The sequence below is a fragment of the Malaclemys terrapin genome, chromosome 4 (assembly GCF_027887155.1).
Source record: "Malaclemys terrapin pileata isolate rMalTer1 chromosome 4, rMalTer1.hap1, whole genome shotgun sequence".
Taxonomy (NCBI): domain Eukaryota; kingdom Metazoa; phylum Chordata; order Testudines; family Emydidae; genus Malaclemys; species Malaclemys terrapin.
In genome coordinates this window covers 34,750,651-34,765,298 of record NC_071508.1, presented here as the reverse complement: position 1 = coordinate 34,765,298, position 14,648 = coordinate 34,750,651, and the positions used below count along the sequence as shown (strand labels likewise).

The 14,648-nt window shown below is 45.1% G+C and overlaps 1 protein-coding gene across 9 annotated transcripts in view; it reads left to right on the top strand.

Moving 5' to 3' along the window:
• The window catches only part of LOC128837441 (acyl-CoA (8-3)-desaturase-like), an 86,453-nt gene that overhangs the window by 19,016 nt on the left and 52,789 nt on the right, over positions 1-14,648 (top strand). For all 9 annotated transcript variants that reach the window (XM_054028644.1, XM_054028643.1, XM_054028637.1 and 6 more), the window contains exons 2-11: positions 2,615-2,725; positions 3,264-3,461; positions 5,647-5,748; positions 5,974-6,102; positions 9,352-9,412; positions 10,592-10,665; positions 11,230-11,327; positions 11,893-11,989; positions 12,644-12,723; positions 13,779-13,904. In XM_054028644.1, the coding sequence (XP_053884619.1) occupies positions 2,615-2,725; positions 3,264-3,461; positions 5,647-5,748; positions 5,974-6,102; positions 9,352-9,412; positions 10,592-10,665; positions 11,230-11,327; positions 11,893-11,989; positions 12,644-12,723; positions 13,779-13,904 (1,076 nt within the window). The remainder of the gene's footprint in view (positions 1-2,614; positions 2,726-3,263; positions 3,462-5,646; positions 5,749-5,973; positions 6,103-9,351; positions 9,413-10,591; positions 10,666-11,229; positions 11,328-11,892; positions 11,990-12,643; positions 12,724-13,778; positions 13,905-14,648) is intronic.

The window sequence follows — 14,648 nt, the reverse complement described above, 5'->3', positions numbered from 1 at the left end:
TAATTGCATGTTTGGAGGTAGAGGGGAGAAAACCAGAGGAGAGATTTTAGGATAAGAAAATGACTGGGAGTGGACAAGACTGAGGACACACATTATGGAATTGGAGACTGGAGAGGGACAGAATAAAAGAAATTGGATTCCAAGACAGAAATTCAGGAGGGGAGGGAGAGGAGAATGAAGAAATAGAGCGGTCCTGCCAGATGGTATTGACTTTGGCTTGGATGATGATGGCAAAGTAAGGTTACATATTTCTGGCTCTGAGCATGCCGTCTCTCTCAAAGCACTCAGCTTGTTAATGTGCAACCACAAGTCCTGACTCCAGCATCACTAGCATAGATTTATAGTTGATAAATGTGCCTATACACTGTGGTGCTAATGGCATCTTTGGTTCAAAACACCACCTGCTGGTTCCAACTATCACAGCACCTTCTGGAGGTTGTGCTACTTGGTGGCTTCCACTCAAGCGATGCTAGGAATTTGACTCCTCCTTGGGGTTTCTTGAGGATCAGCGGGTGCCTCTTTGTCAGTGGCTACCTGAAGCTGGGCAGAATTTCAATGTCTGTGAGTATTGACTCAAAGATCAGGGCCAGAAGGGCACAGCCTAGCTAGATATTGTTCCCGAACTTTGGTTTATTTGTTTCATTCATTCATTCATTAATATCCATCTATTTAATCGATGGATATTTGTGAGGCTCAGGACAGGAGAAAGAGAATTAGTTTCTCTTTGGAGAAGAAAATGTATCATTAAAATACCAAAAAAAAAAAAAAAAAAAAAAGGAGCAGGTTCATTTAAAAAAAAAAATTATATTCTGCTATCCTACTTCTTTGTTCCTCTGTATTTTGTAATGGATCCCAAAGCAAAATGTCGCTAAGGTCAAAGAGCATGGGAGCTCACTACTGGGTTTGTTCCAATGATTTGTGTCTGGATCTGGAGGGCATATGGGGCCTGTTGGCTCTAACAACATTTTGCCAACTGAAATATTGTAAAACTAGCAATTAACAAGTTGTTTGCAGTGTTGTAGTGGTTTTGGTCCCAGGATATGAGACAAGGTGCATGAGGTAATACTTTTTATTGGGCCAACTTCTGTTGGCAGAAGAGACAAACATTTGAACTGCACAGAGATTTTCTAAGAAGTTGGTCTAATAAAAGATATTACCTCACCCATCTTCTCTCTGTCTCAGTTAATGAGTTGCCTAAAGCTTTATTATTAAGACAGTTGATGCATACCAAGGGCTTAATCCTTCACCATTCAAATGAATGGGAGTTTTTCCATTGACTTAAATGGGAGCAGGATCAAGTCCCATTAGAGCTTGTCAAATAGTGTTATTACTGATAACATTAACAATTAATTTATATTGCAGTAGTGCCTAAGAGTCCCAGTTATAGACCGGGACCTCATTGTGCTATGTACTGTACATACAGACAGTTCCCGCCTTAAGGCACTTACAACGTCCGTTGAATAAATTAACAGAAACGTTTTACCAATATTTTCAAATAGATTATGCAATAGGTATATATTTGCACAACTCTAGTTACTAAAACTCTAGATACTAAAAGATACTTTTTAAATGAGACAAAATTATCATTTCTCTCAAAATATTTTATTATATTAGGGTTGAAAGAGACCTCAGGAGGTCTTTCAAGGTCTTTCAAATTTTCAAGGATTATTTTTTCTGTAACGGGAGCATCTCTTTCAGATGACCCAGATATGAAGCAAGATGTTTTGAATCCATCTAATATTGGACAAACTACCAAGAATGACTCTTTCTTAGCAATTTTATACCCCTTTATTGCTACATCTCCAGTAAGCTCAAGAGTAAATGTATGAGCACAGATTTATCATGTGTTTTTTTTTCTTGCTGCTATTTTTAAATACAGCACGTAGTCCTGACTGAAATTTTTTTGAACAAAAAGACTTCCACGGAAAATATTACCTTGTTTTGAAAATGAAATTTGTCCCAAAAAAATTCACTTTTTTGAAACTTTTCATTTTTTGCAGAATGTTTTATGATTTTTTTTCAGTATTTTTTTTTATTAAAAGGGTTACCGAAAACATGATGGAAATGGTTATCAAAACTTTTATTTCATACAAATCATTATTGTAAATGATGTAATTTTTATTTACAAAATTTCGGAAACACTGATAACCATTTTTAAAATGTTTTGGATAAATGTTTTGATTTAAAAATTCACAAATAATTGAAGGAAGGAAGGAAGGAAAAGGGGTCTGTTTTGAACCCAGTGAAAGGGGAACACTTTTGATATTTTTTGTGATTTTTTTTTTTCATGTTTGAAACAGATCTAACATGATTTAATATGTTGAAATAAATTGAATTTTATATGAAAGTATACATTTGTAATTAAATGTTGCAGGCATACTCTGTTTAGTGTATTATACAAGTTAAACATTTTTTAATGAGTATTTTAATGCATTGATTTCAGATGCAGAATAGAACAGGAAACATACAGTATTGTATTGAATTTTAATCCAGAGTTGCTTCCTGCTGAGATGGGACCTCATTTTCTTCAGCTAGCTTAATATCATTTTAATAAGAGGTTAGCTTAATATCTTCTGGGATTTTTCTCACTCCATTCACTTATATGTTTTTTCAGGATCCCTTTGAAGCATTTCACATTGATAAGGGGCTGGTGAGAAAGTATATGAGCTCATTGCAGATCGGGGAACTGGCCCTGGATCAACCAAGCTTTGAGCCCACCAAAAATGTGAGTTTGTACAAAAGGCCAGAAACACAACTGCATCTGGAATTGGGAGGATGCTCTGAGAAAATGCAAATCCACATTTCATTCATGTACAGTCTGTCAGAACCCCCAATATACTTCACATTGCATATGGAACCAGAGTGTCTGGTGGAGGAGGGCTGAAGAAACATTGGCTGTGAGTTTCCCCTGGTGTCCTAGTGACCCACACTGGGAATGGCAAGTCCAGTCTCTCACAGACTTCTGCCCAATACACAATTCCCACAGTGAATCCCACATAGCAGCGACAGTAGGGAAGAATGTGTCAGCCACAGGATCTCCCCAGTGGTACAACGACTGTCAATGGGGTTGACAGAGCCTGTCAGCTGTTCCCTAGTGTTGCAATGTCTCTTTTCAGAGGGAATAGAACCTGTTGGTAAAATGTTTCCTTCACTGCCATGATGGCTTCTCTGCAGAGCAGGAGCAGAGTAAACCTGCCAGCTCCTTAGGCTGTTGTTTTGCCAACCCAGAGTGAAGAATGCTATAACATTGGGTCTCCCCACAGAAATTGCTGGTAGAGGACTTCCGGGAGCTGCACACCACTGTTGAAAGGATGGGACTCCTCAACCCCAACCACCTCTTCTTCTTCCTGCTTCTCCTGCACATTCTGATGCTGGATGTTGCTGGATGGTTTGTTCTTTGGTATTTTGGGACATCTTTAGTGCCTTTCCTCATCTCTACAGTGCTGCTGACTATTTCTCAGGTAAATTCCTCAACCCACAGAATGTAGTTTGGGACCAGCTTACCCTTCCTCACACTCAGGGCCAGTTACATATTCCTATTACATGGCCATCCCCCTTATCTTTGCTGTGACTAGTCACCTGACTAGCAGGATGCTCTTTCTTCACCTGAGGTTGTATCAGTACCAAAGATAAAAGGTTCAGATAGAGGTACTTAGAGGACTGTTGGAATACTGATTTGGGGGAGTTCAGTTACTGGAGTTCTTGTCTTGCCTAGCCAGAGGCACCTTAGAAAATGTCGTAGGAGTGATGGATGTGGGGAGCTCACAATTTCTCAAGTCCTCAGCCTCATCCAGCGGGTGGAGGTACAGTCAGGGCCAGTTCTAGGTTTTTTTGCTGCCCCAAGCAAAAACATTTTTGCCCCCTCCCCCACCCCTGGGCTCTCACCCCCACCTCACCCGCACCTCCTGCCGCCCCAGCCTGGGTTTTCCACCCTACCTGCACCCCCTGCCACCCCAGCCCTGAGCTCCCCCCACCAGTGCTGACTCCACCCTCGCCTCCAGCCGGTCCGGCGCCGGCAGGGTCGGGGTAGGCAGCGGGCCTCCCAGGCCGCGCCTCAGCCCAGGATCCCTCCAGCCGGGGCTCCTGCCTCCAGGACCATCCGGGACCCGGGAGGGCAGAGCCAAGGGACTGCCCTGGCAGGGGGCTGAGGAGCCAGGGCAGGGTAGCCCCAGAGGGAGCGGAGCCCCGGAGAGCGGGACGCGGGCCCCACACGGCAGTGCCCCGCCCTCTATGGTCCTGCTGCTCCTGCTTCTGGCTGCCCTGCCACAGTCCTTGGGCGGCTCGGCCGCTTCGCCCAGCCCCAGCTGCGGTGCTGGGGGGGCAGCTGCCCTGCGGCATCTGCAGGCGGCTCCGTGTGCCCCAAGGGGCGGCCCCCAGCCCGAGTGTCCCCCGCTAGGAGCCTGCCCGGCCCAGCTACAAGGTGTGGGTGCTGCTCCCCCATGGCACCAACTGCAGCGGCCCCAGAGTGACGCACTGCTGCTGCTGCCAGGGGCGGCTCTAGGCTTTTGCCACCCGAAGCAAAAAAAGGAGAGTGGGGGGGGAAAAGACGGCCAGAATGCCACCCTTGAAAATGTGCCACCCCAAGCACGTGTTTGGTTTGCTGATATCTAGAGCCGGCCCTGGGTACAGTAGGCAATAATGCAGAAACACAGTTTCTAAGGGGCTCACAGCAGTTCTAGTCACAGCTTCTCCCAGAAGTCTGTGTAAAGAAGTTAGCCTAAGGTAGAGATGCTGCATCTAGTGAACTCAACCCTGTGGAATGTTTGGTTTTGTTTGTTTGTTTGTTTTATTCTGACTGAGTGAATGAAGTCAGAACCGTCAGTACATCTCCTTCCTATAATCTGCTAGACAACCTCACTCCACGCAGTCGCCATCTTATTAAAAAAAAATGGTTGCTTCTGATCTTTGATCTTTTGATTCTGAACTTTGAGACACATTTTGTGTATGAACCAAGCTTTTTCTTGTGTCCCAAATGGGAGCAAGAGTTGCCCTAGAGCTGAGGACACAGAAGCACTGAAAGACACAGTTGCCTGGTTGGTCCTTTGGCATTACTAATGCTCAGAGGAGATGGCAGCAAACCAGAGGAGGGTTCTTCTCAAAGGAAGGGTACTCGTCTACAGAGTTCAAACTACTGCTATAGATTTAGCTCCAGTCTTAGTTCATAACCCTCCCTTGATCCACTACTCTCTTCCCACCAAAGTAGCTGGTAGTGTGAAAAAAATGCTTTACTGATACCAGGAACACATGTTTTTACCAATCTGGGGTCGATTGCTCTGATAGTGAAAATGGAGCGAGTGCCCTAGAGTTCACTGAATGGAGTCTCAACAGATTGCAGGCAGGGGACACTGCACACAGAGGGGTACCTTAGGACAGAGTATATTGACAATACAAAAGGTTTCCTTCATACCAGCAGAGGGCATTCTCATCAGGTTGGCTTGCACTGACTGTACAGGGAGAGAACATCCCTCTAGAGAATGGACAGACATCTCCCTGGTACTAGGAAGAGAAGGTCTCATTGAGTTGGGGAGCACTGACCTCCCAGTTTTCATGGAATCGGTAGGACTGAGCATACCACCGCCCTGGCCCTGATGCAGCTGTGTACTAAAACCTGGCCCTGCTTGTTGAATGATCTCTATTCTTTTTCAGTCCCAGGCTGGTTTTCTGCAGCACGATTTGGGGCACCTTTCAGTTTTCAGCAGTACCAAATGGAACCACTTGGTTCACGAGTTTGTGATGAGCCATCTGAAGGTAAGTGCCTGATACTGAGGGTGTTCACCCCGCTTTGGCAGAACTGATCAAGCATGGGGGGGTCCCCTTTCAGTTCAGATAGCATTACGCTGACATTCTGCACTCTACATGTAATTAGAAGAATGTAGTGCAGCACTGGGAAGATGGTCAATATGTGACCGATGAGGTGATTTAATATTTGGTAGTGTTGTCGTCTGATTCCTGTGCTCTCCTCATTTCCTGCAGGGGCTTTCAGCACAGTGGTGGACTCTCCACCATTCCCAGCACCATGCCAAGCCCAACTGCTTCCATAAGGACCCTGATATTGCAATGCATCCCTTCTTGTTTGCTTTGGGAAAGATACTCTCTGTGGAGGTGAGTGTGGGGGTGGGCTAGGAATTATTTAGACCACTGAAAGATATAATGCTAAAAGAAATCAGGAGGCTGTATGTTTGGGAACAAGCTAATCCCTGGATCTTGCAAGGGGCAAGGAGGGGATACAGATCTGATGCCTGAAATCTCTTTGGGTTCTATCAGAAACAGAAAAAGGAAGAGCGAAACAGATAATAGAAGATGAAAGGAAAACAGCGAGAGCAAAAGGCAACAAGCAAATGAGGGAGAGCTTTTGTTGTGGCCTACATTTGCCTATATCAAATAGGTGTACGACACATCAGAATGGGCTGATTCTCACCCCTGTCCCCTTAAGAGACCAGATTAATTTTCCTTTCCCACTTCCTTGCTGTGACATGCCCAGAGTACAATCTAGACTGATGAACAGATGTGTCACTTCAGCCCTCTCTCCTAGGGTGCCCTTTAGACTGTTTTGCTGCAGTAGTTACCACTCCCAATGTGCTCTCACACAGCCTTCAGAATGTAAGTCAATCCCAGCTATATAGTGTGAGTGCTGCAGCAGGCACTCTTGAACCACACCGCAGGGTGACACTAGCACACTCCCAATCCCAGGCTTTTCCCAGAAATGTACGTCTAGTACTGCCCAGCTTTCTCCTGGACAATACAAGTTCATAGAAAGTCTGTCATTTTATTACTAGAAAATGATGTGCACAGATCCTGTTATCTCAAATGGAGTTTCCCAAACACATCAGTTTAGATAAAACAATAAAACAAGTTTATTAAATACAAAGAGATTTTAAGTGAACACAAGTAACGAGGCATAAAAGTCAGAGTTGGTTACAAGTAAAATAAAGGTAAAATGCAACTGATGCCTAACTTAACAAACAAGTAAATTGAAAGCAAAGTCTCTCTCACCACATGCTTCAGCAGTTCTATTGGCTGAACTTCTTTCAGTTAGGATCCCTCCCATAGTCCAATGCTGCTTCCTTTGTTCTTCAGATGGTGTGAATGCCGTGGGCAGAGCAAGGGGAAAGATCATTTGGGGCATCCCGCTTTTCATTTTATAGTCCTCTCCTTCCTTTGAGAAGCTTCTCCAGCTGGGAGCAGGGCATCAGGCACTCTCCCTGGACAGGAACTTTGTTGTTTCTTTGCTAAGATGCAGACCCTTGCCCATGTTCCCTTCCTGCCAATGAACAGCCACCTAGCAAACGATGATCCATGCACTACTTTGAGATACTCAAATAACTGACTGCTAAAAATGCCCTCTTCTATCTATATGACTGGTCAGAATGTGTACCCAGACCTATCATACACTGGTTTGTCCATAGTGATCCATACATTTATGAACTTCACACTTGATTATTGCAATTCATCGTATCTATGAATAAACCACAGACCCCGCAAAAAGCTCCACTTGGTTCAGGATGCAGAAGCTGCCTACTCATCAGCCAAGGCCTTTGAGAGCACATTGCCCCTGTGCTCCTCTCTCTGCATTGGCTCTCCAGGTAATACAGAATGATTTGCGGAGTTTTGGTCCCAATATTCAAAGCTCTCCAGGGATTAGCTCAGTTACCTGAGAAACTTTTCCTTCTGTGAGACTACGACTACTCACTACTGCTATGTTCCTGTGGTACAATGGAACTGTCAGCTTCAAGGATGAGATTATTGACCATTGGAGACAGAACTCTCACCCCTGGAACATGTGAGGATGACAAATCTCACTATCTTCAGGACAAAGTGCAGCACTCAGTTATATGGTTTAGCCTTCCCACAATAAAAAGAAGTTCATAAAAATATGGGCTTAGTATAAAAATCAAGACAGATAGTATTCAAGCAGTGATGCCTCCTGGTGCTTCACCACTGTGACAAAAGCAGCTCTGTGGATCACTTGGCTGTGTTCCATGTGCCACAATCTAACACCCACTGTATTAGAGCTTTGCACAATGCTACTTATTGCTACCTCTCCCCCTAATAAACCAATCTAACAATTCCAGCCTAACTTCATTAACTGCTGGAGCGACATTATCACTTAACTATGACAGAACTATGCTTTATATATTTCCTATAACACATGTGTGTATATTACTGACATTTTTAGAGACAAAGGGTACATCTGCATGCTTCCCAGCATGGGCTGACAGACATGCGTTAACTCTGCTTGAAAAATAGCAGTGTAGTCAGTGTAGCACAGGCAGCAGCTGCCTGAGTACAAACCCACCTGAACCCCCTAGGTACTTGGGCAGCTTGCCCGAGCTACCACCCAAGCTGCGCACAGCAACATTGCTATTTTTAGCTTGCTGCTTGAGCACAGCTAGTGCATGTCTGTCTGCCTGCACTGAGAAGCTCGCTCCCAGCCGCAGTGTAGTGGTACCCATATTAACCCAAAAGAAGATCAAGAGTCTATTCTTAGCAGCAGGAGGAAAGATCTGCCAATACCCACTATTGCCATTAATCATGATGAGCCATCTGAGATTTGCACATGGAGGGTCACTTCACATTTGATTCTCACTTACTTCACATGGAAGAGTGGGGAAATCGGCCACCTCTGCAGCTACACATGGGTCCTGAGATCAGTAGGTGAGGTCAGGTACAGCATTGTGCTAGCAACTTTGCAGGGAAAGTGGTGGGCAGATACTGCATTAACTTATTCATGGAGCCCCCTCTGTGCAGAAATGGTGGTCTTTCTTCTAGAAAACTTGTGTGGAGTTGGGGCAGGTACCCCACAGCTAGCGTGGAGGCGCAAGGCCTTAGCACAAATGGTGATAGCTGCCAGCAGATCTCCAATATCCACAATTTCTGAACCTCCAGTTTCTTCTGGAGGGATGGTGAACCCTGTATCACCACTGGAATCTTGTGGAGTATTCCTCCCAATTGGAGGCCCTCCTTCAGGTTTTTCCATAGGAGGAGCCATCTCGACTTGTATCTGGAAGGTCTTCTACTAGAATATGCTCCTTAGACAGAAGACAATTTTGGGTGTAAAGTTTCTGGACTGGTATGTCACTGACATTAAGTATGCAAGAGTGGGGGGCAAAATTACAAGATGCTACACATATATATTTGAGATTGTAGGGAAAATGTTTATTATATTGCATTGTTTGTGAAATAGTATATAATGATGTAATGAGGCCTCTTCTGATCTCCCTTATGCTGTTGTAATTCAATGGATTTAGATGTCTGAGCAGGTGTATCTCGAGGAGGAGGAGGCAATGAAATTTATTTGAGTGAGTGTTTCTCTAGCTCAGCTGACCTGCCACGACCCCCTCTTTTTTACAGCTCGGCATGAAGAAGAAGAAGTTTATGCCTTACAATCATCAGCACAAGTATTTCTTCATCAGTGAGTATACCTGCTTTGCCCAATCGGTCCTGTCTAACAATCACCACTGACTCCTATATTAAATAATCCCAGGGGCTGAGAGGACTTCTCTCCCATGACAGTCTTATAGGAGATTACAGTGATTGGGGTACACAATCTATGGCTCAAATTGTTACCTCATTTGCTAAAGCAGCTGACACAAAGCAATGGCAAAAAGGTGAAAGGAAAGAGGAGAGATGAGGATAATTGAGGAGAAGGAGATAAGATGAGAGGGACAGATGAAAGGAAACTGAGGAGTAGTCATGGAGGAGAGGAGATGAGGGGGATGGAAGGAGAATCCATCTATTCCCTACCGTCACTATGCTATCTGAGCACCTTATCAATGCAAATGTTATAAATCAGAAGATTCTTTTTCTCTGTCCAGAGGTGAAGAGGCGCTGCCGAGGTGATTGACAATTCCATTATTACAGACAAATGTAGCTCTAATGCAAGGTGGTGATTATGGAGAGTGAGGTGGTCTGTCAGGGAGATGGGAACAATACAATGGAGGGCTTTAAAGATCAGGATCAAAACTTTGAACTTCATTCAGTATTTGACAGGGAGTCGGCATGTGTAGTGCCAGAGTCATGCACTGTCCATGGTCTGTGTTGATATGTGTGTGTGGGTTGCTGCATTTTGAGCCAGCTGGAACACTTTACAGGATATTGCTCTCATTCTGATATGTTGCATTACAGGAGTCAAGCCTGGAGGTCATGAAAATGTGGATCATCATGATCAAGTCTAAATCTGACAGAAAGGAGTCCAGTGGATAGAAGAGAGCAATTTCACTGCTGTAGCTATTTGGGTATTCAGAAGCATTGATGAGTTCAGAAAGATGGTGTGTAGCATCAGGTTCACCTATTGACTTTCAGGTGCAGGGAGATGGTATGATTTGCATTTAGTTGGAGGCAGGTGCAGATTTGAGAGTCGTCTACGCTTTGCTGGCCTCTGAATCTATAAAATGGAGGGAGAAAAGAAGGGCAGTAAAGAGGAGAGTAAGGAAGGAAGATGAGGAGCGAAATCTCTTGGGAAGCATAGTTCAGTGATGAGCACTGGAAAGCCCCGAAGCTGCACAGAGCTCTCCTTTCATTCTGGTTTCCAGGGTGTTCATTAACTAGGTGAGGCTGTTAATGTCTCTGATCTTCTTGTTTTCTTCTCCAGCTATGCCCCTGCTTGTGGTTCCAGTGTTCCAGTTGTACTCCTTGTACTTCATATTCCAGCGCAAACTATGGAGGGTAAGTGCACTCAGTATTTCCCACAAACCTTTGCAAATGGGCAGCTGCTCTTCTAACTGAGGAAGTTTTAGGACCGGGCCCTTGTTTGTCTAGAATGGTGAAGGAGAATTACAGCATATGGATCCAAGGCATCTTCTAGGGCTGGATTCATGTTGCTGTGAGGGGGTGAAAGGGAACTAGAATGCAGGGGCAGCCAGTGGGGCTTAGAGGATTGATTTCTTGAGCTGGATTCCTGTTACTCCAAGGTAGTTGAGGGAAGCTACAGTGCAGGAACAGTGAGTGGGCCTTTCTGGGTGAGATTTTTTTGGGCTGGGCACTCTCTGGTTTGAGGTAATGGGGGAAATCCACAATACACGGATCATTAGTGCAGGTTACAAGGAAACTTCCCAAGTTATGTCCTCACTGATGTGGGAGAATTGAGCGGAGCTGCAAGGGATAGACATGGAGTGATCCTTACATGGGGGGATTTGGGGCTTCTATTCCTCCCATTGAGGGATGGTGGAGGGGTACTGTTCTGCTGTAAACTGCTGTCCTGATGAAGGTTTCTCTCCTTCTGTCTCACAGGAACTAGCTTGGACTCTGACCTACTTCATCCGATTCTTTCTTTTCTTCGAGCCCTTACTGGGAGTAACGGGTGTCCTGGGATTCCTCCTGCTACTCAAGTAATCCTCACTCTAGGCATGACTCCCTCTGCCTACTGATACTCACACCTGACTGACTGACCCCTCTTCTCTGCCCTCATCGCTCATTCCTTCCCATCTGTGATTGCTTCTAGCCACTCTGCTTTTCTCCCTTTTCCATCATTGACTTCTCTCTTATAAGAGTACAAATTATGTTTTCCATACATTGCCCTCACTTTTGTCGGGGCCTTTTACTGATGACTCACTGGGTGGAACATAAGAGAGAAGTTATACTTGGTAGCCACTCATTCTGGTGGGTCTGAGGGGGCCTTTTACTAGCCAGAAAGCACTTTACCAGGCAGACATTGGGTTGGGATTGCAGGCCTGTTACTGGCCATTGCCAGTTTGCATGGGCATTTTACTGAGCAGTCAGTGCTTTGGGTGAGGTGGCCAGTTACTTATCTGTTGCCAGTTTGGACTGGGGTCTTATCTAGCAACCTTTGGCTTGGGTGCAAGTTACTGGGCAGTTCTTGGGCTGGCTTGATGTGTGTGTCTCCATCTGCTGTGACTATATGTGGCAATGACTGCTTTGTCTGTATCTGCACAGCGTCCTAGAGAGTATCTTGTTTACCTGGATATCACAATTGAACCACATCCCTATGCACATTGATTATGATAACAATATGGACTGGTTCTCTACACAGGTAAGAGACACTCTTTTACCAGGGTCTGTGGGTATGAATCCCAGGGCAGGGACACTGGGAGCATACATGAAATTTTGCAGCGGGGATAAAGCTCAACCAGGAGCTCCTGAATGATGAGATATTGGGAGAGGAAACTTGTGATCATCTGTGTGGGGTGCTGGGGAATGAAGCCTGGACTAATTGGGGGTTACATGGAGACTGCATTGATGTAAAAACCAGAATGAGAACATATAGATATGGAAGCAAAGAGAATGGTAGGTAAAAGCTGCCTGATCCAGGGCACTCACATACAGTTCTCCCTGCATAAGAGGCTCTGATATTCTTCTCCTTTCTGTTTCCTTGACCTTGTAGCCATTTTTCCCCAATAGAAGATATGAGATAAGGAGTGGCAGGACAGGTCTATGCCGGTCCAACTGACGAGGCCATGTCACTCCAACCAAGTGAGGACCTGATTAATGCAGTAACTATTCCATATCCTAGCATGCCATTCTCACTCAGGCCCGGTCTCCCTGTTCTAATGAACAAGGAACTGTAATCCCCACACCACCCCCAGGCAACCCTGCTCAAGTTAGAAGAAAGTGGAGGTCAGGGGTTGGTACCAATTAATCCACTTCCATAGAGCGACACTCATTTCTCTCTATTTTTCTCCCCTAGCTCCAGGCGACATGCAACGTGGATCAGTCCCTGTTCAATGACTGGTTAACTGGGCACCTGAACTTCCAAATTGAGCATCAGTGAGTATAGGTGTCAAGGCTGCTTCCCCACTTTGAACTTTAGGGTACAAATGTGGAGGCCTGCATGAAGACTTCTAAGCTTAACTACCAGCTTAGATCTGGTCCGCTGCCACCATTCCCAAAGCTAATTCCCTTCCTTGGGTAGCCTTGAGAAACCTTTCACCAGTTCCCTGGTGAATACAGATCCAAACCTCTTGGATCTTAAGACAAGGAGAAATTAACCATCCCCCTCCTTTCTCCCACCAACTCCTGGTGAATACAGTTCCAACCTCCCTGGGATCTTAAAACAAGGAAAAATCAGGTTCTTAAAAAGAAGGCTTTTAATTAAAGAAAAAGGTAAAAATCATCTCTGTAAAATCAGTATGGAAAATAACTTTACAGGGTAATCAAACTTAAAGAGCTCAGAGGACCTCCCTCTAGCCTCAGGTTCAAAGTACAGCAAACATAGATAAACACTCTAGTAAAAGGTACATTTACAAGTTGAGAAAACAAAGGAAAACTAACACACCTTGCCTGGCTATTTACTTACAAGTTTGAAATAGGAGAGACTTGTTTAGAAAGATGTGGAGAACCTGGATTGATGTCTGGTCCCTCTCAGTCCCAAGAGCGAACAACTTCCCAAACAAAGAGCACAAACAAAAGCCTTCCCCACCCCAAGATTTGAAAGTATCTTGTCCCCTTATTGGTCCTTTGGGTCAGGTGTCAGCCAGGTTACCTGAGCTTCTTAACCCTTTACAGGGAAAAGGATTGTGGAGTCTCTGGCCAGGAGGGATTTTATAGTACTGTACGCAGGAGAGCTGTTACCCTTCCCTTTATAGTTATGACAATAGGCATCTCAGGAGGAGAGGAAATTCCCAGGGGGCACTGGTGGCAATAGGTCTCAGCAGGAGGGGGAAGGAACTCCCAGGGGCACCACTGGGTAATGCATCCAGCAGAAAGGGCAGGAATTCTCAATGGAGCACCAGTGAGTACCGGCCCCTGGGGGAGGGATGGGATTTCTACAGAGCTCTGAAAAGTTTAGATCCTACTGAAACTGCCTCATTATTTCTCCACAGTCTTTTTCCTCGGATGCCACGACACAACTACTGGAAGGTGACCCCCCTGGTGAAGTCAGTATGTGCCAAACATGGCATCGAGTACCAGAGCAAGCCCCTGCTCACTGGCTTTGGAGATATTTTGCGGTAAGTATGGTGCAATAGTTGCTGGCAAGCTGGGGTCAGGTGTCGAGACAGAGGGATGCATGATATAGGTGAGTTGGGACTGGATGACTTAAGATTGTGAATGACTCACAGTAAAGATGGTCCAGTGTTTAGGGCACTAGCCTAAGACTTGGGAGACCCAGATTCAATTTTTATCTTGCCAGATTTCCTGAGTGACCTTGGGCAAGTCACTTTGCCTTTCTATGCCTCAGTTCCCCATTTGTAATATAGGATAATAGCACTGCCCTACCTCTCAGGGGTATATTAAGAACAAATACATTAAAGATTGTGTCAATCACACCATCAGCAGATGGGGTTGCAGCGATCCTAGTGTGTGGAGGACACCATTTTTGTCCGCAGTGTGACCGTGCATGCACCATACATACAGGGTCATGCAGTGCAGAAAATGCAATTTTGTAGAGCGAAATGGCATCCCCCATGTGGCATGACCTCACATGTACCATGCATGCAAGGTCATGCTGTGCAGAAGACACCATTTTGCTTTTCAAAATAGCATCCTCCATGTTGTCTGGGGTCCTGGAAGGAAATAAATAATTAAAATAGGGTCATGGCGACAAAAAGTTTGGGAACCACTGCCTTAGAATGGGATACTGAGTCTTTCACTTCTAGATCATAGCTTACAGTCTAGGCCTAGGTCTGTATGATACAACTAGGCAGCTGTGCAAATAGCAGCAAATGACATTATGCAAGTCCCTTTGTGTGTGC